Raw genomic sequence first — 22,911 nt, 5'->3', positions numbered from 1 at the left:
AGCATTGGAAGGTTCTCGAGAGCAGAGCCACAGGGGTGGAACTTGGTGCACGTGCATGCTAGGGATCGAACCTCACACCTCAGGCCTGCCAGCCACTGAGTCATCCATTTGCACGCCAGGTGGTATAGGGAAGAAACGGCTAGTTGGTTGAAAAAGCAGATGGCTGGAGACTGTGGAAGAGGCCAGGCTGGGAGAAGTGAGTGTTGTGTGTAGGTCCTGAATCAAAGAGGAGTTGGGGAGGATCTTGTGGCTAGGCTTGCAGTGTTTATTGATTGTTCTTTGGGGTGAGGAGCTGTGGATTGGTGTAGTGTATGAACAAGAAAGTGGTAATGTTAGAGCAGAGAGAGACCAAAGTTGCTAGAGGAGTCTAGTTAAGAGCCTGTTGCCTAATACTGGACTTTGTCTATGTGGATCTACTTGCCTAACCTGTAGGACAAGGATAAAATTACACTTGGTCTTTCTGAACGTAGAGGCAGTTGAGTCTGTGTGACCTCTTCCAGCTCTCCAGCTATGATTCTCTGTGTGTATGGAGGTGAGGTTAGTAGTCATCTTTAAAACTGAGGTTCTTGGAGCTAGAGAGATAGTACAGTGGTTGTTAGTGCACTTGCTTTGTAAGCAACCAACATGGATTTGATCCCTGGCATTCAGTATGGTGCATGGAGCCTCCTGCCAAGAGTAATTCTTGAGTGCAGAGCCAGGAATAACCCCTGAGCACCACTGGGTGTGCCCCCCCAGCCAATATAAGAACCAAGGTTTTGACAAACTCTTAAATTCATTTGTTCCTAGAGACATTTTTCCAAGAAAAGCCTCAGTGTCCACATTCCAGTTTTTTGGTTATGTTTTATTAACTAGGCAAATTTAATAAATTAAGTAATTTAAATTTATTTGTACAAAATTGTGAAGTATTTTTTTCATACCTCCCCACCCGCTTCATGAATTATTTCCAGTACACTGAGTGTTTAGAGCCCAGCTCTCTTGTTCCAAGTGGGCACCTCTTTTCGTTTCAGACGTGTCTGTTCCCTCCAAGTACCTTTGTTACAGCCAAATTGCTGTATCTCTTGCACTATTATAAAAAGAAAAACTTTCCTACTTAGATTGAGATTTCAGGGAAGTTATATTTAAGAAGAGTGAGATTTGAGTGGCTGGAGGGATACTACAGCAGGCAAGACACTTGTCTTACACACAGCTGACCTGGGGTTTGATCCTTGCCAGCAGTAATCCCTGAGTACACAGCCAGGAATAAACGCTGAGCACCACACACACACACACACACACAAAAACTAAGCAAGAGCCTTGTTTGACTGCTACTGAGATATTGCATTGTAGCACTGTCCTCCCAAGCAGGCCCAGTAATGTTTCCATTGTGAGACTTGTTGTTACTGTAACAACTGAGATGTTAGAAATAGGAAAAATGTAGGATCATTATATATAGAAAGTATCCACTTAGCTTATTTGATCCAGTTTTCATTATCCAGATAATGTATACTTCCCTTATTTTTCTGTGTTCTAAGGTTCTGTGTTCTACTACCGTCCTTTCAAGAATAAGATTTGTGGGCCAAAGAGACAGCACAGGTTAAGGTGATGTCGGTGGGCCCCATGGGTGACTTATGTGAAGTGGGGAGGAGAAAGACAGTCACTTTCTCCCCACCCGCCTCTGCCACCCGGAACCCTGGGTAGGCTAGGACCGGTAAAGTCTGCAGTGAGCACCTGCTCGTCACGGGCCTAAGCCCCGCCAGCCCCACAAGGTGGCCGTCAAGCCACACCTGAAGTCCGCTTGATCTTCTCGGCACGGGAGTTAATCCCCGCCACCCGATTGCTCGGGGAGCCACGGACTCAAGCTGGGGTGAGAATTTGCTCTTCGCAGAAAGGAGAGACCAGTCCCAAGCCTTACCTGAGGTTTCTGGGGTTCTTGTCTCGCTCGCAGAAAAGAATTTCAGGAGTAGACGAGCAGTGAAGTAACAGGTTTTATTTGGAGGCTTTTGGAGAGGAAGAGAAAGGGATAAGCAGATAAGCGGGGGAATGGAGAGTAAGAGAGAGAGAGAGAGAGAGTAACGCACCCAGAGGGAACGCAGGCTTCTCCGAGGGTGGAGAGAGCGCCAAGTGGGCTCTTGAGCTGGTTCTTATAGATCCTTCTGACTCAGAATGTTCTGGAATCTCCGTGGGGCTGAGTCGCTGGAGTCAACCGGATTGAAAGGGGGTTCGAGAATCATCTGACTTGGAATGTCCTGGAATCTCCTTGGGGCTGGGTTGCTGGAGTTAACCGGATTGAAAAGGGGTTCGAGAATCATCTGACTTGGAATGTCCTGGAATCTCCTTGGGGCTGGGTTGCTGGAGTCAACCGGATTGAAAGGGGGTTCTCGGAAAGGAGGAATTTCATGGGGAGGAGGCCCATATCTTCAGGGTCTGGGGATGGTCTTATCAAGTCCTTATTCTCTATCTCCACAGGGTGGGTTGGTCCTAGAATTCTTCTATGAGATTTGTTTCATTGCAGAGAGCCTTTCCCTATCTACCTGCCTACATCAAATGTACTTGCATTGCATGTAACTGACCCTAGTTTATTTATTTTTATTTAATTTATTTATTTTTGGTTTTTGGGTCACATCTCGTGATGCACAGGGATTATTCCTGGCTCTGCACTCAGGAATTACTCCTGGCAGTGCTCAGGGGACCATATGGAATGCTGGGAATCGTACCCGGGTTGGCTATGTGCAAGGCAAATGCCCTACCCGCTGTACTATCTCTCCAGCCTTCGACCCTAGTTTAATCCCTAGCACTGCATACTGCCTCCTGAGTACCTCCAGGAGTGATCCTGAGCAGTTGGGTCTGGCCCCAAACTCAAAACCAAAAACAACCCAACCCAGCCTAGAGCAGCTGCCCTGTGAGGAGAAATCAGTTCTTTTGCTTGACATAAAGAAGACCTTGGGTTGGCCTTTGACCTCTGGGATAAGTGCCAACATGGCTGGCAGCTTCCCCCCCCCTCCCAGTCAGAAATGGTATGGATTGAAAGGAGAACCTGGTACACAGGTCAGTAGTCCGGGCAAGGGTCAGAGAGATAGCACAGAGGTTGAGGTGCCTTGTATGCAGCCAATCCTGATTTGATACCCAGCACCACAGGGTTCCCTAATGCTACAAGGAGTGATGAGCAAGTAGCAAGTAGAGCCAGGAGTAGAGGTAATCCAACACTCCCTCCATAAGATATTTTGAAAGTCTCATGAGATTCAAATAATATACGTTTCATGGGACTAGGGATGTGGCTCAGTGATAAGAGTGCATACCTTGCATATATGAGGCCCCAGGTTCTATGCCAAGCCAAGAAAAATGAACCTGGGCAAAAACTGTAGGAACAGAGGCAGGGTCAAAAGCGGTGGAGAGAAGGATCTTATCTTTTGTCATCTATGTCTACATTGTAGGGGATGGGAAACAGATAGACAAGAGATGATTGGTGGGGTTGGAAGGGATTTTTTTTTTTTTGGTGGAGTATGTATGTTTTGTTTTGTTTTGTTTTGTTTGGAACCAGACCTGGTGGTGCTCAGGGATTACTCCTGGCTCTTCACTTAGAAATCACTCCTGGCAGCCTTGGGGGACCATATGGAAGGCTGGGGAATCCAACTGAGGTCAGCCACATGCAAGGCAAACGCCTTACCCGCCGTATTTTGCCCCAGTGCTACTGGAAAGGGGCATTTGGGCCATACCCATGGTACTTAGAATCTACTTCTGGTTTTGTGCTGGTGATCACTTCTGGTAGTGCTTGTGGGGACTTTGTGATGGCAGGGATCAAATCCAAGCCTCATATATGCAAAGGTTACTCTCAGTCCATTGAATTATCTCTCCAAAAGACGACTTTTGCCCTCTAGGAGCTTGCACTGGTGAGGAGACAGACAAATAAGTAGTAACTAGAACATTACAGGGTAGCTGTTTTGGAATTCTCCATCTATCTACATGAAGACAGAGGTAGACATTTACTTTGAACCTTATTGTCTCAAGGGTAAATGTTCCTTCAACAGCTTTTCTATGGAATGTTTCTAGAACTCAACTCATCCTGGGTGTTTCTCTAAGTACTTTTTAGTGGCACAGAGGCAAGTGAAGTATCTTTCTTTCACTCTGCCCTTCTGCCACCCATTAGGTTCTATAAAGTTTTCCTCCAGCTCGTGTCCTGAGTTGTTCACTTTCTGTCCTTGCTTGTTCTGGTCACTGCTTTTTTGACTTGATTGCTGTGATGTTGTCCTTTGACCCATCTCCTTGCCTTTCTTCTTGTTATTCAGTAGTCTTTTTTTTTGGCGGGGGAGGGCTTCCCCTTAGGGCTGGGGGCCACAAAGTCTCCATGGAGGTGTTAGGGAAGCCATGCAGTGCTGCCCGGGATCGAACCAGGGACCCTTTGCATTCCAGGGTTGCACTTCAACCCTTTGAGCCATCTCCCCTACTTCTCCCTCAGTCCATTATTGATTCAGTGGCCAGGAAGATTCTTCTCTTAGGTGTAAGAGTAATGAAGACCCTGTACATGCCCCCTAGATGCTCTGCTGCCCTGTAAGAAGTACAGTATAGTTCACGCCACCAGCCTGGTCTGTACTTCAGTAAGGTGGGGGCTGCCTGCGCTTGGACTTCTGGGCAGCTCTCCCCTTCCCACTGTGCTGCTGTCCCAGGGTCTCTGCTTGAAGACCCTTTCCTGATTTGACAAGATTTATTCCTTCTAAGATCCCTGTTTAATGCGCTTTCTTTGTGAGGCCTTCCCTGGTTACCACATATAAAGTATAATCTTTGAGGCAAAAAGAGAATCTTCCAACTGGAAACCTACTCCATAAAAGTAGTAGAGGCATACATTTTTATTATTGGGTAAGTATTAAGCTAATATGATCCACACTCCAGGCAATCCACAAGGAGATTGCAGACAAATATCTCTCTCCTTTCATAGAACCAAGCAGATTCAACCATCAAACACCTGCTTTCTTTATAACTAGTCCTCAGATAAGGGAAATTATTTTCACACAAAGCTCATCCTAACTTTACCTGGTCATTTGGCATGGCTGTGGTGTTAGCCAGTGGACTTTCTCCAAAGGAAAAACCAACTTCTATCTTTATGACAGGTGGTGGGTTTGCAATTTGGAGCTGGGAGCCACTGTGTTTAGGTTTCTGCCTCCACTTAGAAACTAAGAGATAGAAGTGTTAGCAATGTAAATAATGTTTACATTCCAAAGAGTTGGCCCTGGCTTCTTGAGAAAGACCATCCTCGGTAATAAAGTTGAAATGCCCTCAAAAGGATTTATATACATTTCAAAGAAAGGAGAAAGTGAGAAACTTACACATGTGCAAATGTAAAAGAGGGAAATCTTTCCCTTTTTTTGTTTTTGTTTTTGGCAAGCTCTGTGTGGGGGGGGGGAGGGGGGAGAAGAGAGAAGGGGAAGGGGGGTCTTTCCGGCTCCTCTTTTCCTTATTTTCAACAGGGAGAATTAAACTACTTAAAAATTTTTTTTTTCCACATCTGGTGGAGTGCTCAAGGGATCTTGCATTTGCTCCTCCAGGCTGCAAAGCGTTGTGCTATCTCTGCGTTCAGCCTTTTATTTTCAACTTGTCTTTGTTTTTGTCTCGGAGAGCCCGGCAAGCTACCGAGAGTATTCGATATGCCAGACACAGTAACAACAAAGTCTCCAATGGAGACGTTACTGGGCCCGCTCGAGCAAATCGATGATCAACGGGAGGGCCTTTACCTTTACCTTTACCTTTGTTTTTGTAGTATTCTCTGACCCTTTCTTTTTAATGCAATAGGGGCCATACTCACTGGTGCTCTGGGGTTCCTTGTGATGCCACAGATTAAACCCAGGGTCTCTCACATATAGTCTTGTGTTCTAGCACCTGAATCGCTTTCCTGAAAAAAAATTTTTTTCTGTACATAATAATTCAGATGATTTCTCTTGTGAATTTATTTATTTTGGTTTTAGGAACACACCCCGCAGTGCTCAAGACTTACTCCTGTTGCACTCATTTGTGGAATATAAAATAACAGAATGGGAGACTAATACCCAGGAATAAGAGAGATAAAGGACCAGGAGGATTGCTCTACGGCTTGGAAGCCGACCTCACATGCTTAGATAGAGAATGGACCACTAAGTAAAAAATGCTCGGAGAGCCCACTTGGGATGGGAGATGTGTGCTGAAAGTAGACTATAGACTGAACATGAGGGCCACTTAATACCTGTATTGCAAACCACAATACCCAAAAGGAGAGAGAGAGCAAAAGGGAATGCCCTGCCACAGAGGCAGGGTGGGATGGGGTGATGGGAGGGTGGGAGGGATACTGGGATCATTGGTGGTGGAGAATGGGCACTGGTGGAGGGGTGGGTACTCAGATCATTGTATGACTGAAACATAAGCACGAAAGTTTGTAAGTCTGTAACTGTACCTCACGGTGATACATTTAAAAAAAAAAGACTTACTCCTGCTCTTCACTCAGGGGTCAATCCTGGCAGTGCTCAGGGGACCGTTTGGGTGCCCGGATTCAAGCCATGTGCATATGATCCCTGAGCACCACCAAGAGTGAACTCTAAGGAGAGAACCATGAGTAGCCTAGGCACTGCTGGAGCGTGGCTCAACTTCCACTCCACCTTCTCACCAAAAAAATAGGAAATATATACGTGTAGGGGAAATTCGTGCTTTCATGATTAAATGCTTATGCAAGAAAGGAATGGAAATGTTAAATTCCCACTTTTTCTTCAGGGTTCCTCCATATGGCAGATGTGCTTCACCATCAGAAAGACATATGACTACTCACTGAGCTGCTTTTTCTTTTTTTTTTTGGCTCTATTGGGTCACACTGGGCGATGCTCATTCACTGTGCTTTTATGGTGGTGGTTGTTTATTTAGTGGTGCTGACGATCCACCCCAGCTCTCATACTGGCCAAGCCACATCCATGACTGGCGCTGGTTAATTTGAAATGCTCATTGATGTTTTTATGAATCTAATTTTTGTCTTCTTGTCTCATGCTTTAGGTTCAAAAGCTGCTTTGTATGTGCCCAGTAGATTTCCATGGGATCTTCCAATTAGATGAAAGACGGAGAGATGCAGTGATTGCGCTGGGCATTTTTCTCATTGAATCTGATCTTCAGGTAAGATTTTACTAAATTAAAAATGTTTCTGCAGAGTAGAGGAAACCAATTATAGTTTAAGTTTGTATATGCTTGTATTTACCTGAGGTGTGATGCTAGAAGAATCACCTTATGACATTATGACCCTGATAAAAATGGTTAGTAAGCAGCCCAGGGTAGGGTGGAACTGTGACAATGGGTGGGAATGAGATTTCTTTAAAATTTTTTTGTTGTTTATTTGTTTTTGGTTTGCACTCAGTTCTGTTCTGGGCTTACTCTTGGCTCTGGTTAGGGGTAACTCCTGGCAGTGCTCAAGAGACCATATGCAGTGTTAGGGATTGAATCAAGGTCAGCTGTGTGCAAGGCAAGAGCCTTAACCACTGTACTATTTCTCAGACCCCAAAATTTATTTATTTATTTATTGCAGCATTGTTAATGTTTATAGCTCCATCCCTCCCCAACCCTATTTCTCATTGTCCTTCCCACTCTGGTCTGTTATCAGAGTCCCAGGATTCGTTTTCAGTCACCATTCTATTCCCTTTCTTTGTTTATATACTACATATAAAAGAAATCCGGCATTTGTCCTTCTTCCTCTGGGAAATAAGACTTCTTAAGGAATTTTGGGTTTTGAACTATGTGAATATATTATGTTGTTTAAAAATTTGTTCTTGTTTTTTGACAGAAAATCACTTAAAATACCTTGGAAAAGTAATTATATGCCCTTTAGAATAGACTTGTATTCACTCTCAGTAAAATGCTTATTGATCATACTCAGCAACTTTTGTTTCTGAAAGAAGGATGGTATTTTTTCTTCTTTGTTCGTTAATTTTTGGGTTACACCCAAAAATACTCAGAAGCTATGCTCATTTTGGTCTGGGGGGACCTTGAGGGGCCAGGGATTGAATCTGACTCCCCTGCTTATATGCACATATGCACATATGCTCCAGTTCACTGAGCTATCTCTCTGCCCTAGAAAGACAGTATTTTAAAAAAATATTTTAATATAATAACATCTTTTTAAAGAATGTGCTAGACTTAGGGATTGGAGGGATAGTACAGCAGGTAGGGTGCTTTCCTTGCACATGACAGACCCAGAGTTGATCCTTGGCACCTTATATGTTTCCCCTAGCCCACCAGGAATGATCCCTGAGTACAGTCAGGAGTAATTCCTAAGCACTGCTGAGAATGGCAAAAACAAAACAAAACAAAAAGCCAGAAAGTGCTAAGTAGAGATTTAGTTTTTGAGTACCTTAGTATGTCTTTCTTGTTTGTTTTGTTTTTGTTTTGGGGCCATGCATGGATGTGCTTAGTGCTTACTCCTAGGTCTATGCTCAGGAATGACTTCTCATGGCCTCAGGATAGCAATGAACCTGGGTTGACTGTGTGTAAAACAAGTAAGTGCCTTACCTGCTGTACTATTGCACCGGCCCCCTTCTAACGATACAGCTTAATGGGCTGGTGTGCATGCTTTGCATGCAGGAGGCTTTGGTTCAATCTCCAGCGCTGTATGAACCCTTAGGTACAACCAGGAATGGCCCCTGAGCATAGAGCCAGGAGGCGCATTATTGGTTATGACCCCCAAATCAAAACAAAATGAAAAGATGAATTAAAAAGCAATTTTGTAGGGCAAGGAGGTGGCTCCTGTGTCTGGAGTTCTCGCTTTGCATGTGAGCCCTGGGTTTGATTCTTGGCACTGCATGGTCCCCCAAGCACTGCCAGGAGTCATTCCAGAGTAGTATATCTGTGGAAACTCCAAACACTAGGGTAAAGGTAAAGGTAAAGGCCCTCCCGTTGATCGTCGATTTGCTCGAGCGGGCCCAGTAACGTCTCCATTGGAGACTTTGTTGTTACTGTGTCTGGCATATCGAAGACTCTCGGTAGCTTGCCGGGCTCTCCGAGAGGGGCGGAGGAATCGAACTTGGGTCGGCCATGTTGGCCGCTTGTAAGGCGAACGCCCTACCCGCTGTGCTATCGCTCCAGAGTAGTGTTATAGCTCTAAAAGAAAATGTCAAATTGGTCTTTTTTTTTTTTTTTTTTTTTTTTTTGCTTTTTGGGTCACACCTGGCGATGCACAGGGGTTATTCTTGGCTCATGCACTCAGGAATTACTCCTGGCGGTGCTCGGGGGACCATATGGGATCCTGGGAATTGAACCTGGGTCGGCTGCATGCAAGGCAAACACCCTACCCACTGTGCTATCGCTCCAGCCCCTCAAATTGTTTTTTAATATTACCTAGCTAATTGAAGTAAGTGGTTGACCATTGTATTTTGTTTTGGTGGCACACCTGGAAGGGCTTATTCCTGGTCCTGCACTCAGGGATCACTCTTGGCGGTGCTTGGAGGGCCATATGGGGTGCCAGGAATTTAACCCAAGTTGGCCATGTGTAAGGCAAACATTCTACCCATTGTACTCTCACTCCAGCCCCAGATTTATTTTAAAGATATTTTTCATTTGAAGAAAATATAAGCATTTTAATTTTTTTTATTTATTTAATTTTATTTTGGGTACCACACCCAGAGATGCTCAGGGGTTACTCCTGACTCTGCATTCAGGATTCACTCCTGGGAGTGCTTGGGGGACTGTATGATATGCCAAGGATCAAACCCAGATCAGTCACTTGCAAGCCAAGCACCCTACGTATTGCACTATCTCTCTGGCTCCAAGCATTTTCATTTCATTTTATTTATTTATTTATTTTTGCTTTTTGGGTCACACCCGGCGATGCTCAGGGGTTACTCCTGGCTCATGCACTCAGGAATTGCTCCTGGCGGTGCTCGGGGGACCATATGGGATGCTGGGAATCGAATCTGTGTCGGCCATGTTGGCTGCGTGCAAGGCAAACGCCTTACTCGCTGTGCTATCGCTCCAGCCCCAGCATTTTCATTTTAGAGCAGTATTTTGAATTAAGAGATACTGAGCAGGCCAGAAGGACCTGAGGTTCAGAGGTGAGAGCACATGCCTTTCATCTGTGAGACTCTCGATTTGGTCCTTGAGCACTGTCAGGAGTGGATCCACTAAAAAAATGTTAGTGTGAAGAAAGGATGTGATTGTCCATCTTTCAGATGATTAGGCTGTAGATATGATTTGTTCCAGACTTATTATATGCTAAGAAGTTTTTAATCACATATCTTACTAAATTTTTTTTTTTAGCACAAAGACTCTGTGGTTCCTTACCTTCTTCGACTTCTTAAAGGTCTTCCAAAAGTGTATTGGGTAGAAGAAAGCACAGCTAGAAAAGGCAGAGGTAATTTTTCAAAATGTTTTTCATGAATGTAAGGAAAAACATGTATGTTTTATGTATGTCGAGATCAAGTATTTGTGCTTTCACATCTGTAAGGTCACTTCTGGTGGTTCTACTTTTAACAGGAGGACTACTTCCTGCCTGTAGCGACATGGGGTCCACTAACTCACTATTGTCTAGAGACTTTGGGTCAGTTCGAACAAGGGCCAGATCAAACTCTCCTTTCATTGCACTCTGAGAATAGAAACTCGGAGACCTTTGTGAACTTTTTCTTATGTCTCATTAGCCAGAATTGGGTCATCTGCCCATCTGCAAATGAGTTTTTTTGTTACCCCTAGGGCAGGATTAATAGGCTGACTCTTCAAGAGTGAAGTCAGTTTTCCAAATTACACTGCTGCTACTCAAAAAGGAAGGGTGAGATGGGTGATTAGGCACCAGTAGAAATAGCTATAATTAAATATAACTTGGCATGGCCAAGTTTTAGTTAAACTTTGCCCCTTTAGAAATGGAGAAAAATCTTTTCTATATCTTTCTTTCTTTTTTTTTTTTTGTCTTTCTGGGTAACACCTGGCAATTCTCAGGGGTTACTCCTGGCTCTCAACTCAGGAATTACTCCTGGTGGCACTTGGGGAACCAGAAGGGATGCCAGGGACCAAACCCAGATTGGCTATGTGCAAGGCAAATGCCCTACCTGCTCAGGCTCCTGATTTAGATTTCTCTTTATCTTGTATTCTATTTTGATCTCAAAAGAAAGTCATGATTTTTCCTCTTTTCTTCATCATCCTCTCTTCCTCCTTTTATTTTTCCTTTTTCGCCTTCCAGAATAGTTTTATAGGTCTATTATGTGCCAAACATGATGCTGTCACCTTAGTATGCTGATATTTTGATATACTGATTCCCCATACTTCATAATCATCTTGGCATTTTAGAGTTCAAGACCCATAGACTTTCCTTGTAGTCTTCCACGAGACCTGCGGCTACTGTTGATAAAGCAAGAGTGTGGAGCTGCAGAAGGCCCTTCTTCATTTTGTTGGTGGCACCTCTCTGCTGTGTTAGATGGGCTCTACTAGTCTCAGTAACATCCTTCTGGTTCACTCCAGTTTTAAAGGCAGTTTTTACTCCAGTTCATTGAGATGTGTACCCCACTTGTTGCTGTCCTTTTCAAAAAATTTTTATCCAGGCAGTATGACTTTTAAACTCTGGAGCAGGAGTTCTTACAGAGCCAATGCAACATCAGCACCAATTAGGAACCTGTCAGAAATGCGAATTTGCAGCATTCTCTGGGCCTGGGAAGCAAGCAGACGGCATTTTAACAAACCTTCCTGTGATTCTGCGATACACTCTGGTGTGAGAATGGTCTGGAGCTGCTCCTGAGAGCCATAAATGCAGAAGTAGAAGTTAACAGTCTCCAACCATATACCAGGATCATGTCCTTAAAACAGTGTCTCTTTTATTCTGTGCCTTTGACTCAGCATCCAAAATTGATGGGTCCTACTGACTGACTATGCAGTAGCCCCTTCTGAAGACACAGTGCTTCTTTCCTGGTATGCTTGTTGTAGTGCTCCCTTCCCACCACCAGGGCTCCTGAGAGCCTCCCTGCTGGAGGGGGGCCGAAAAACTTAGGTGTACAGCAGGTCTCTGGAAGTTCTGATTCGAACTTTGCTCACTTATTAAAATAAGAAATACCAAATTCTCTTTATAAAGGAGTAGTAATTGATCACAGTATCACTGTTCTCCCTTTGTTCATCGATTTGCTCGAGCGGGCCCAATAACATTGTGAGCCTTGTTACTGTGTTTGGCATGTCGAATACTGCACTACCTGCTGCGGGCGAGATACTCTTGGTAGCTTGCTGGGCTCTCCAAGAGGGGTGGAGGAATCGAACTCCGGTCGGCCATGTTGGCTGCGTGCAAGGCAAACGCCCTACCGCTGTGCTATTGCTCCACCTGTAGTAGTAATTGATATTTAACAATTAGCCTCTGTATACTATCTCTTACACTCTATCGATTGATTTCTCACTTCTTTTAAGTAGGGAATAAAATGGACTGTTGGGTTAGAGAGGTAGTGCAGCAGGCAGGGCACTAGCCAAACTCATGTTTGATCCTTGGCACTGGTTATGGTCCCCTGAGTCCTACCAGGCGTAACCTCCTAACACAGAGCCAGGAGTGACCCACAAACAATTAGAAAAGGAATATCACAAGAGCTGTATGGCCTTCAGAAATTAGCTGAGGAGACAGAGTGAACCACATTTTATTAGATTAAAGTAGGGCTCTATTTCTTAGCAAACATGTTAGGCCCTTGTCTGTTCTTTGATAATCATCAAGGACAACTGATACTTTTTTTTTTTTGCTTTTTGGTTCTCACCCAACGATGCTCAGGGATTACTCCTGGTGGTGCTGGGAGACCATATGTGATGCCGGGGATTGAACCTGGGTCGGCTGCATGCAAGGCAAACGTCCTACCCGCTGTGCTATCGCTCCGGCCCCATAACTGATGCTTTAAACTGATCCCTGGCACGTCACATAAGAGAGGGAATATAGTGAATTGGGTGCCTATGAATGTGGTCAAATGTCTCATTTGTGATTATCTGATTTGGCCTGTATGTCTTTTAGGTGCCCTCCCAGTTGCAGAAAGCTTTAGCTTCTGCTTGGTAACTTTGCTGTCTGATGTCGCTTATAGGGACCCTGGTCTTAGGAATGAGGTAAGTAGGTCATGTGCCAAGGATAACGCAAAAAACGTGCTCCAACATTGAGCTCTATCTCTGGCCCAAAAAATATAATGAATTAATACATATTTCTCAGAGTTCCAAACTGATGAAAAGAGTGAAAAGAATTAAAATGGAAGCCTGAGCATGTGGCCCAGTGGGAGAGCACATGCCTTGCATGTGGAGAATCTGGGTTTGATTCCTAGTACACATGCCCACCCCAGTAACACAGGGAATGGCGCTGGGGACCTCACGCAGTACCGAGTGTGGCCCCCTGACAATAACAACAATTTTTAAAATCAATAAAAAAGAAGCTAATTTCATGAGTGCTTGTAGAAAACAACAAAAGGCAAAAACCAAAAATCAAAAAGAAAAAAAAAAACACAACCCTGAATATTTACATAGAGGTGGCAGAAAGTAAGAGCAACATGTCTGGAAAAGATTTAAGTATTTATAAGCTCACTGGACCAGCAATGTGACATAATCACTGAAAAGTTCACATCATGTACATAGAATCTGAGTTGAGTTGGTGGCTACTTGGTGAGTCCAGCATTCCAGAAGCATTGATGTATTTTGTCCTGAGCACCACAGTTTTGAGGTATTAGGTTACCCTGGACAGTAAAACCAAGGCAATAATCAGTATCTTAAAGGATTTGTTAAGTAAGAGTGGTTGAAGAAAATTATTGGTATTGGGCCATGAAAAAAAAAATTGAATGGGAGCCAGGGAGATAGTCCAATGGGCTAAGGTGCTTGCCTTGCATGTTTGATCCCCAGAGCCCCAGTAAGAGAAATCTCTGAATCAGAGCCAGGAATAGCCCTGAGCACCACCAGATCTGACCTAGAAAAACAAAAAGAAATTGGAGAGTCTGCCGTGTTTCCAGAATATGGGGAAAGGACAGCCCCACGAGCCAGTGGGCATAACCTTATGCCTGGTTGACCCAGGCATTGGGAGGGTCCCAGAAACTTCCTGTCCCTGCAACGTTGACCCCTCAACAGAGTTTTCATGTGGGGAATTATGTGTTAGATGTTGAGCTGGACAGGATGTCCAAGGCTCCTTCTAATTATGGATTTTGTGATAACTACATTGATTTTTACTTGTAACCTTGTTTTTCTATTTTCTTGCCACTTGCAGATTTTAGAAGCACTTTTGCAGGTTTTGCATGTCCTTTTGGGAATGTGTCAGGCCTTGGAGATTCAAGACAAAGGTATGCTCATAGATCCAATAAAGTGGTTTTGTGATTATTTCCCTGGCTTCTTCCCAGTCCTCTGTTCTTTGCCCTGAGTACCTAAGGATGAAAATCTTCCTAGAAGGGTGCCTTTGCTGCATGTTAGCTAGTAAATGACTTGGGGTTCACGTGCACCTACATAGTTGATTGCTGGGTCACCTTGGACAAATTGGATTAGCCTCTGGGACCTTAGTTCTTCACCTATCTCCTGCCCTATAATGCCTGAATGAATATAAAGGGAATTTCCCTGTTTAGTTTGAGGCTACCATTATGATTCCAGGAGAAATCTGTCACTGTCCTCCCGTTGTTCATCGATTTTCTCGAGCGGGCCCAGTAACGTCTCCATCATGAGACTTTGTTGTTACTGTGTTGGGCATATCGAATACATCACGGGTAGCTGCCAGGAGAAATAAATATATATAAATTTTAGTTAAGATACCTGGAAATGTAGCTTAGTTGTATTACTGATTTTAATGTGACAGAAATAGGTTAGGACCAAAGAGAGCAACTGTTTGTGAGGCAGTCCCAGTCCAGAGTTGTTAGTGACAGATGGGAAACTCCTCACCTGCCACTTGACAGGTGCTGCCACTTATCCTGACTCCCAGCAGTTGGTGGTTGGATTCTGAGATATGTACCAGTGTCTCATGGTGTGGCTCTCTCACAGGTAACTTTATGCTCTGGTGACATTCTCACTTTGTCTTCTAGAATACCTTTGCAAATACTCGATCCCATGCCTGATAGGAATCTCACGAGCATTTGGCCGTTACAGCAACACCGAAGAGTCTCTCCTCTCAAAACTCTTTCCCAAAGTCCCTCCTCATTCCCTGCGGGTCCCGGAGGAGCTGGAAGGTGTTCGAAGGCGCTCCTTCAATGACTTCCGCTCCATCCTGCCCAGCAATTTGCTGAGTGTGTGCCAGGAGGGCCCCTTGAAGAGGAAGACCAGCAGTGTGTCCAGCATTGCCCAGGTGGGGCTCCTCCTGGGGTCGGGCAGGGGAGCACTCTTGTTCAGTGCTCACCTGAAGAGTGAGCTTGTATTGTTTAAGGAAATGTATAAATGTGAAAGACTATCCTTAGAAATTTCTATAATGCAGTGCCTCGAGTGTTCCTTTTTTAATATTTACAAGTGATTTCACCTCCTGGAGTATTTGTTGCACAGCAGTCTGTTCTGAAGATAGTTGATGCCCATAAAAAGTGTATAATTGAGGAGCTGAAGTGATAGTACAGTGGGTAGGGTGTTTGTCTTGCACACGGTAAACCCAGATTCGATCCCTGGCACCCCATATAATCCCCCTAGCCCAGCCAGTTGTGATCCCTGAAATACTGATTGGTGTGGCAAAAAAAAAAAAAAGGGTTTTTTTAAGCATAATTGAATCATGGGAAAAGGCATAATTCTACTCAATAACTGTTTGACTGATTAACTGTCCTGTTGTTCATTGATTTGCTCGAACGGGCCCAGTAACGTCTCCATTTTGAGACTTGTTGTTACTGTGTTTGGCATATTGAATACGTCATGGGTAGCTTGCCAGGCTTTGCCATGTGGGCAAGATACTCTCGGTAGCTTGCCAGGCTCTCCAAGAGGGCCAAGGAATTGAACCCGGTATGACTGGGCTGGCTGCGTGCAAGGCAAATGCCCTACCGCTGTGCTATCACTCAATAACATGGTACTAAATATATGACTAGACAAGAATTTAGCAATCTGGTATATAGTGGAAAAAACAGAAGCCTTGGTGAGATGCAGGGAAGAGGTGAGGCTAGAACCAGGACTTAGAGTACAACTTTGGGTTGGGAGAGAAACCTTGTGTACAGTGAATTTGATTTAAAGCTTGGCCTTTTCTGATGTGGCAGTGTGGTTGTGTTCCAGGTCAGCCCTGAGCGTGGGATGCCTCCTCCCAGTTCCCCTGGAGGATCTGCCTTTCACTACTTTGAAGGTGGGCAAGAACATCGATCTCCACCTGAACAGCAGCACACAGACACTCGTACATGGGGATGCTGGTTCTGTGACTCTGCTCTCATGCATCTAGAGTGTCATTGCTTTTAGAAACCATTTATTTTCTGTTTCCAGTCAAGCTTTTTTGCGGGGGAGGTTGGGGTTGCCACACCCGGCAGAGCTTGGGGCGCACTCTTCGCTCTTGTGCGGGATCACTCCTGGCAGGCCTCAAGGGACCATATTTGTTGCTGGGGTCAGTTGGTTCAAGCCTTACCAATTTCTAGTGGCAGGTACATGAGGACCTCCGTATTATTTTGTGCACTTTGGTTTATTTTGTTTTGACACCACACCCGTCAGTGCTAGGGCTTACTCCTGACTGACTTGGGGATCACTCTGGGACTCAGAGGACCATATGGGGTGCCAGGGATCAAATTTGGGTTGACTGCTTGCAGGGCAAACACTCTCCCCACCGTACTATCACTCCGGCCCTATTTTGTGTACTTTTTAATCCTCTGTATTTTGTTTGTTTGGTTTCTGTTTTTTGGGCCACACCTAGCAGTGCTCAAGGGGTTCTTCTAGCTCTGTGCTCATGGTTACTCCAGTGGTGCTCAGGTGATCCTGTGGTGATAGGGATCAAATAGCCAGCAGTAAGCCCTGAGCATAGCCAAGTGTGTCCCAAAATCCGCACAGACGAGAAAAGAAAACTAGTACATTAATCTGTGAGAATATTGATATTAGGTAGTCTACCAATAATGAGTCCTTTTTTTTTCTTTTTCAATTTAGTTTTAATTTGGGGGGTTTCCCCAGCAGTGCTCAGGTACCTAGGACCACTGCCAGTGATGCTGGGCCCAGCCTTGTGGGCCTGAGAGATTGGTGCTCAGGTGCTGTGGTGCTAGAGGCTGTACCCTGTTGTGCTGGGACTGGGAATGCACTGATGGAACATAGGGCCTGGAGTGTGCACAGCATGTGCGCTACCCTGTGAACTCTCTCCTGGCCTTTGATGATCTTTTTAGACATTAAAATAGGATGTAGTGATGATGCCCCAAGTGGAGCTTTACTCTTTAGAAAGAATTTTTACCTGATGGGATTTGATTCGTAAGACAGCTTATGCAGTGTCAAATCCCTGTTAAAATCGCCTCCACTTTAACCTTGAGGGAAGATTCTAATTAAATGATAGAAAATGTATCCCTCAGATCCTCTTTTGAATTCCTGGTACTGCATATCTCACTCAGAGCACTGTCGGGGCGCACTCCTAAAAGCATAGACCCAGGTATGATCCCAGAGGACCATTTGGTATGCCCACCCTTCCCCACCAAATAAATTGGGGCTTGTGAGGTTCCTCAAAGAGCAGAGCAAATGCCTTGTGTGTGTGCAGGGCTGTGAGTTTAATACGCAGCATTGTATTGCTTGCCCTCATAACACCCGGAGTAACATTGTACCCCAAGCACAACAACACTTCTTTTAAAAAGAGAGAGCGGGGCCAGAGCAGTAGTACAGCAGGTTCATTCCTACAAGGCAGATGCTCTACCGCAGATTTACCTGTTCGGGTTGGTTGGTTGGTTTTGGCTTCGGGCCACACCTGTTCTTAGCAGCTGAATCTACATCTTGGTTGGTTTTTGAGAATCAGCTTCAGGCCGTATTTTGTATTTTTAGGACTAACCTTTTTTGTTTTCTTTTTGGAAGTTTCTTGCTTGCATGATGGGAGTACCCTTGATCCTGATTACTACTTCTCGACCATCAGTTCCAGCTTCTCTGTCTCTCCTCTTTTCAATGGCATTACATATAAGGAATTCGATATTCCATTAGAAATGCTGCGGGAACTCCTAAACTTGGTAAGTAAAACACTGTGGATAAACAGATCATGAATATAATCAATCAATACAATTGCCAGTGCTGACGACCTTGTAGTTTTTATTTTTAGTTTTTTGGCTTTTTGAGTTACACCCGGTGATGCACAGGGGTTACTCCTGGCTCTGCACTCAAGAATCACTCCTGGAGGTGCTCAGGGGACCATATGAGATGCTGGGGATCAAACTCGGGTCAGCCGCATGCCAGGCAAATGCCCTACCCATGGTGCTATCGCTCCAGCCCCCTTGAAGTTTTTACAAAGTAAAATTAGAAAAAAAAATAAACAAAATTAGGAGTTTTTCAGTATTTCAATTCAGAATTTGGTAATCAGGCGAAGAAATGGCATTCATAAAGTATGACTGTCATAAAGTGGCATAAAAGATAAAATTCATGGAGTTATTGTGAAATGCTTTCTCAATAAGAATTGGGAAGCTTAATCATTGTACCTATCATGTAGAGAAGACAGGCATGCATCCACATTTCAGAGGTAAGGAAATCATTGTTAACTGTAACCTAGGCTAAGCAGGAATTTTCACCTAAATTTCTTTAGGATAGATTTTAGGTATTGCCTAAAAACTAAAAATAGTAAGTACCTGACTTTCTGTTTGGAAAATAATATGAGGGAAGAAATAAACTTCTGACATTGTGAAGTATATTGTAGAGAGTGCCCCCTCTCCTCTCTGGAATGAACAGAAATCACTCAGACTGATTTATTCATTTTTGGGTTGAAGATATATGATATAAAACATATGTAAAGGCCTGAGCAGTAGTACTGCAGGTAGGGCACTTGCCTTCCATGCAGCCAACTTGGGTTCGATCCCTGGAAACCCATTTCATCCCCTTAAAAACCATCAGGAACGGTCGGAGACATAGTACAGCAGGGAGGGCGTTTGCACTGCACACGGCCGGCCTGGGTTTGATTCCCAGCAACCCATATGGTAAGTCAAGCACCATCAGAAGTGATTTCTCTGAGTACAAAGCCAGGAGTAACCCCTGAGTGCATGACCCAAAAAGCCAAAAAAAAACAAAAACAAAACCACCAATGGTGATTTTTGAGCACACAGCCAGGCGTAAACCAGGAACACGACTGGGTATGGCCCAGAAACTCAAAAAATCACATAGGTAGTAGGGCTGGGGAGAGAACTCAAAGGTCCAGAGTTCATCCTTTGGTGTGGGAGGCCTAAGTTCAATTCCCAGGACCATAAACTACCCTGTGCTGTGTGTAGCTCCCAAACCAAAACCAAACAAGAAACTCCGGGCGCTAAATAGCAGCCAGAGAGATAGCTCAAAGGACTGGAACTCATGTTTTGCATGTGGAAGTCCCTGTTGAAGGGTATTTTGTGGGCACAGATTACACAAAGTCACAATGTGTATGTTGTTAACCTGTTACTTTCATCATATTCACCACCTGAACCTGTGTGTGGTTCATCTGCCATAGTTTGGTCTTTAATAGAAGGAGCTGGTATCTCCGTCTCACTGTGTTTGTCAGGTGCCCATGACCCTTTGTCTCTCTGGTAGGTGAAGAAGATTGTTGAGGAGCCTGTTCTCAAATCCTTGGACGCGGTGGTAGCCAGCGTAGTGGAGGTATGTCTCTTCTAAGCGTGCTACAGCGAGAGCAATCTGGTTTGAGCATCTACCCAGAGAAAGCAGGGAGGATTTTTTTGGGGGGTGGGGCGTGAGGCCTGGGGTGAAAAGGCTAGAAGTGAATTTTCAACTAAATTTCTCCAGCACCAGTAGTGATAGCTTCCCTGCTACCTGCGAGCTTGCTCTGTGGGGTTATCTGAAGCACATCCCCTCATACTGACTCTGAGCAGCAGCACCGCCAGGAGTAACTCCTGAGTGCAGAGCCAGGAGTAACTCCCGTGCATCACCGGGTGTGACCCAAAAAGCAAAAAAAAAAAAAAAAGTCCAGAGGAGTTTCTGTGCTGTGATCATGTGCATCTCCCCATCCCCCCCCCCAGGCCAACCCTGGTGCTGACCTCTACTACACCACGTTCAGTGACCCCCTCTACGTGGCCATGTTCAAGATGCTTCGAGACACTCTGTACCACATGAAGGGTGAGTACCGTCTATATGTGCTGATTTGTGAGTAGATGGAACTGTCTTCTGATATGTTGGTGTGTTCTTTTCAGCCAGTCCATTAAGTACACACACAGATAACACAGTCATGTTACTATGCACCTGTACCTTCAGTGATACCTTCCTCAATGGGATGGTTTCCTCAGGGATCTTGTTGTGTTATCATGATCTTGCACACTTTAACATGTCTACTTTAACATTTTACAATATTGGGAAAAAAAACAACTTAAATAAATAAATAAAAACAGGCACTCGTAACATTTTTTTTGAGGTGATGTGCTTTATATTAGTGTTTAATTCATGATTTAGGCTTACAGTGTTACTGCACTGCACCCGCCACAAAGGTGCCGGTATCCCTCCACCACTATTCAAGGTCCCTCATTTTTTGTTTTTGTTTTTGAGCCACATCTGGCGATGCTCAGGGCTTACTCCTGGCTCTGTACTCAGCTCAGGAATTACTCCTGGTAGTGCTTTGGGGACCATATGTGGGGCTTGAGATTGAATTTTGGTCAGCCGTGTGCAAGGCAAGCACCTTATTCACTGTACTAGTTTTCCAGTCTCCTAAGTTCCTTTTTATTTCCGTCCGATTTCTCCAATCACAATTTCTTTATTCACTCATCTGTTGATGGCTTGTTTCCAGATATTGGCTATTACAAATAAGTCTACAATGAATATAGGTGTGCATACATTCTTTTGAAAGAATGTTTTTGTGTCCTTAGGGAAGGTGCTCAGGAGTGAAATTGCAGGGTCATATGGAAGCTCAGTTCTTAATTTTTGAGGCATCACCAACCAAGCTATTTTCCTAAGAGACAAAACCAGGCAACAATCCCGTTAACAATGAATGAGTTCCCTTTTCAGCACATCCCAGTCAGCAAATAATGTTTTCAGACTCCTTTGTTTGTTTATTTTTGGGCCACACCTGGTGGTACTCAGGGCTTACTCCTGGCTCTGTGCTCAGGAATCACTCCCGTTAGGCTCAGGGGACAATATGGGATGCTGGGGATCAAACCTGGCTTGGTCATGTGCACGGCAAACACCCTACCCACTGCTCTTGCTCCATTTCCAGACTTTTTGATCTAAACAATTGTCACTGGTGTGAGGTGATATCTGATTGTTATTTTGATGTGCATTTGTTTCTGTGCTTGCAGACACAGCTCACCCAGACTCATACACTTTGATAGTGGTGCTCACCAGAGCTTGCACTCCTGCCTGCAGTGCCTGCCAGGGGTCACAGTTCAGTTGTATGGTCACTGACATAAGTCTTGGGAGAAAGCACTTTAGAGACCAGAAATCACAGATGACAGAGATGTTAGGATCTTGCTTGGTGCATGTGGTAGCATTGGGGACAGAACTTCAGACCTTGTGCTGGCAAGGCAGGTGCTCTTAGTCCATGAGTTTGTTCATTTGTTTGTTTTGTTTTTTAATACTCTTCTCTGGGGTCAGAGACATAGTTAAAACAGGTAGGGCACTTTGGCTGCCAACCCAGATTTGATCCCTGGCATCCATATGATCCTCTGAGCACCACCAGGAATGATTTATAAGCAGAGTGAGAAGTAACCCCTGAACACAGCCATGTGTGCCCCTAAAACCTCCTCTTGGGTTTTTGTTAGAGAGGGAAGGGTTTCAACATTCCTTGTTGCTGCCAGAGTTTTGGTGTGGTTCTGTTTCTAGCTGACATTTCTGTTCTCTTTCCCATAGATCTCCCCAACTCCTTTGTGAAGGAGATCCATGATTTCGTGCTGGAGCAATTCAACACAAGCCAGGGGGAGCTTCAGAAGATTCTGCACGATGCTGACCGGATCCACAACGAGCTGAGTCCCCTCAAGCTGCGCTGCCAGGCAAATGCTGCCTGTGTGGACCTCATGGTGTGGGCAGTAAAGGACGAGCAGGGTGAGCAGCGGGTCCTGTCCTGCAGCTGAGGAAATGAAATCTTGGGGAGCAGTAAGGGCCAAGATCCTGGGCCTGCGTGTCTCCTCCACTCCTTCCTGCTGGCGCTTCAGGCTTTGATGTGGAGAAGCAAGCGTTCAGGTGCATAGGAGAGATGCTTGTCTAGGCTAAGCAATGCAATAAAGAGCACAGCAGGTCTGAACACAGGACATTGGGCACCAGGAGTGTCAGGGCAGAAGAGCGGAGCGAGACGGTGACAAGGAGCAGAGGCCAGATTTCGCTCATGGATTCCTGTCCTGAACTGATGTAACCCCCAGTACTAAGAAACCCTACAAGGGTTTTAGTTAACTTAGGTCATTAATGGTGGCCAAGCATTTTGTCCTGTCAGCCTTGGCTAATCACCTCAACTCTGATTTTTGAATTTAGGGGCAGAAAATCTTTGCATCAAGCTGTCTGAGAAACTGCAATCCAAGACATCCAGCAAAGTCATCATTGCTCACCTGCCCTTGCTTATCTGCTGCCTGCAGGTCAGTCTCCCAGACATCGAGAGAGGCTTTGATTCATCTCCAGGGCATCCTGTTCCTGTCATTCAGGCCGCGGCTTGTTCATCAGCAGCGGTTCCACCTGCTTAACACCGCTGGGGTCGTGGTTCACCACTGAGCGAGAGCGAGGGCAGTTGTGTGCTGGTGTGTCTTTGAGGTGGCCGGGTGCAGTGTGGCTCCTTGGTACACAGGCTCCCTTGTCTCTTCTGGCCCTTTGCAAAGCTCCAGGCAGCAGGCCATTGTGCAGGGCTGCGTGAGGTCAATCCTGACGTCTGCAGGACCAGCTCTGCTCCCCCCGAGGCCATGGCACAAATGCCATTGCTTTAATCATGGTTTTTACCATTACTGCCTAATTTGCTTCCAAAGGAAACAGGCTCAAACA

General features: G+C 44.9%; 1 protein-coding gene across 1 annotated transcript in view; it reads left to right on the top strand.

The window, feature by feature from the left end:
- Positions 1 to 22,911, top strand: part of PI4KA (phosphatidylinositol 4-kinase alpha) — a 105,870-nt gene that overhangs the window by 13,618 nt on the left and 69,341 nt on the right. The window contains exons 2-12 of the mRNA XM_056120671.1: positions 6,982 to 7,098; positions 10,228 to 10,321; positions 12,929 to 13,017; positions 14,153 to 14,225; positions 14,952 to 15,211; positions 16,108 to 16,174; positions 17,857 to 18,005; positions 19,540 to 19,605; positions 19,983 to 20,079; positions 21,799 to 21,990; positions 22,414 to 22,514. Of these exons, the coding sequence (XP_055976646.1) occupies positions 6,982 to 7,098; positions 10,228 to 10,321; positions 12,929 to 13,017; positions 14,153 to 14,225; positions 14,952 to 15,211; positions 16,108 to 16,174; positions 17,857 to 18,005; positions 19,540 to 19,605; positions 19,983 to 20,079; positions 21,799 to 21,990; positions 22,414 to 22,514 (1,305 nt within the window). The remainder of the gene's footprint in view (positions 1 to 6,981; positions 7,099 to 10,227; positions 10,322 to 12,928; positions 13,018 to 14,152; positions 14,226 to 14,951; positions 15,212 to 16,107; positions 16,175 to 17,856; positions 18,006 to 19,539; positions 19,606 to 19,982; positions 20,080 to 21,798; positions 21,991 to 22,413; positions 22,515 to 22,911) is intronic.

Source organism: Sorex fumeus, unplaced genomic scaffold, assembly GCF_029834395.1.
Source record: "Sorex fumeus unplaced genomic scaffold, SorFum_2.1 ptg000043l, whole genome shotgun sequence".
NCBI classification, from domain to species: domain Eukaryota; kingdom Metazoa; phylum Chordata; class Mammalia; order Eulipotyphla; family Soricidae; genus Sorex; species Sorex fumeus.
The sequence above is the reverse complement of the archived record's forward strand: the minus strand, read 5'-3'. Positions and strand labels throughout refer to the sequence as shown.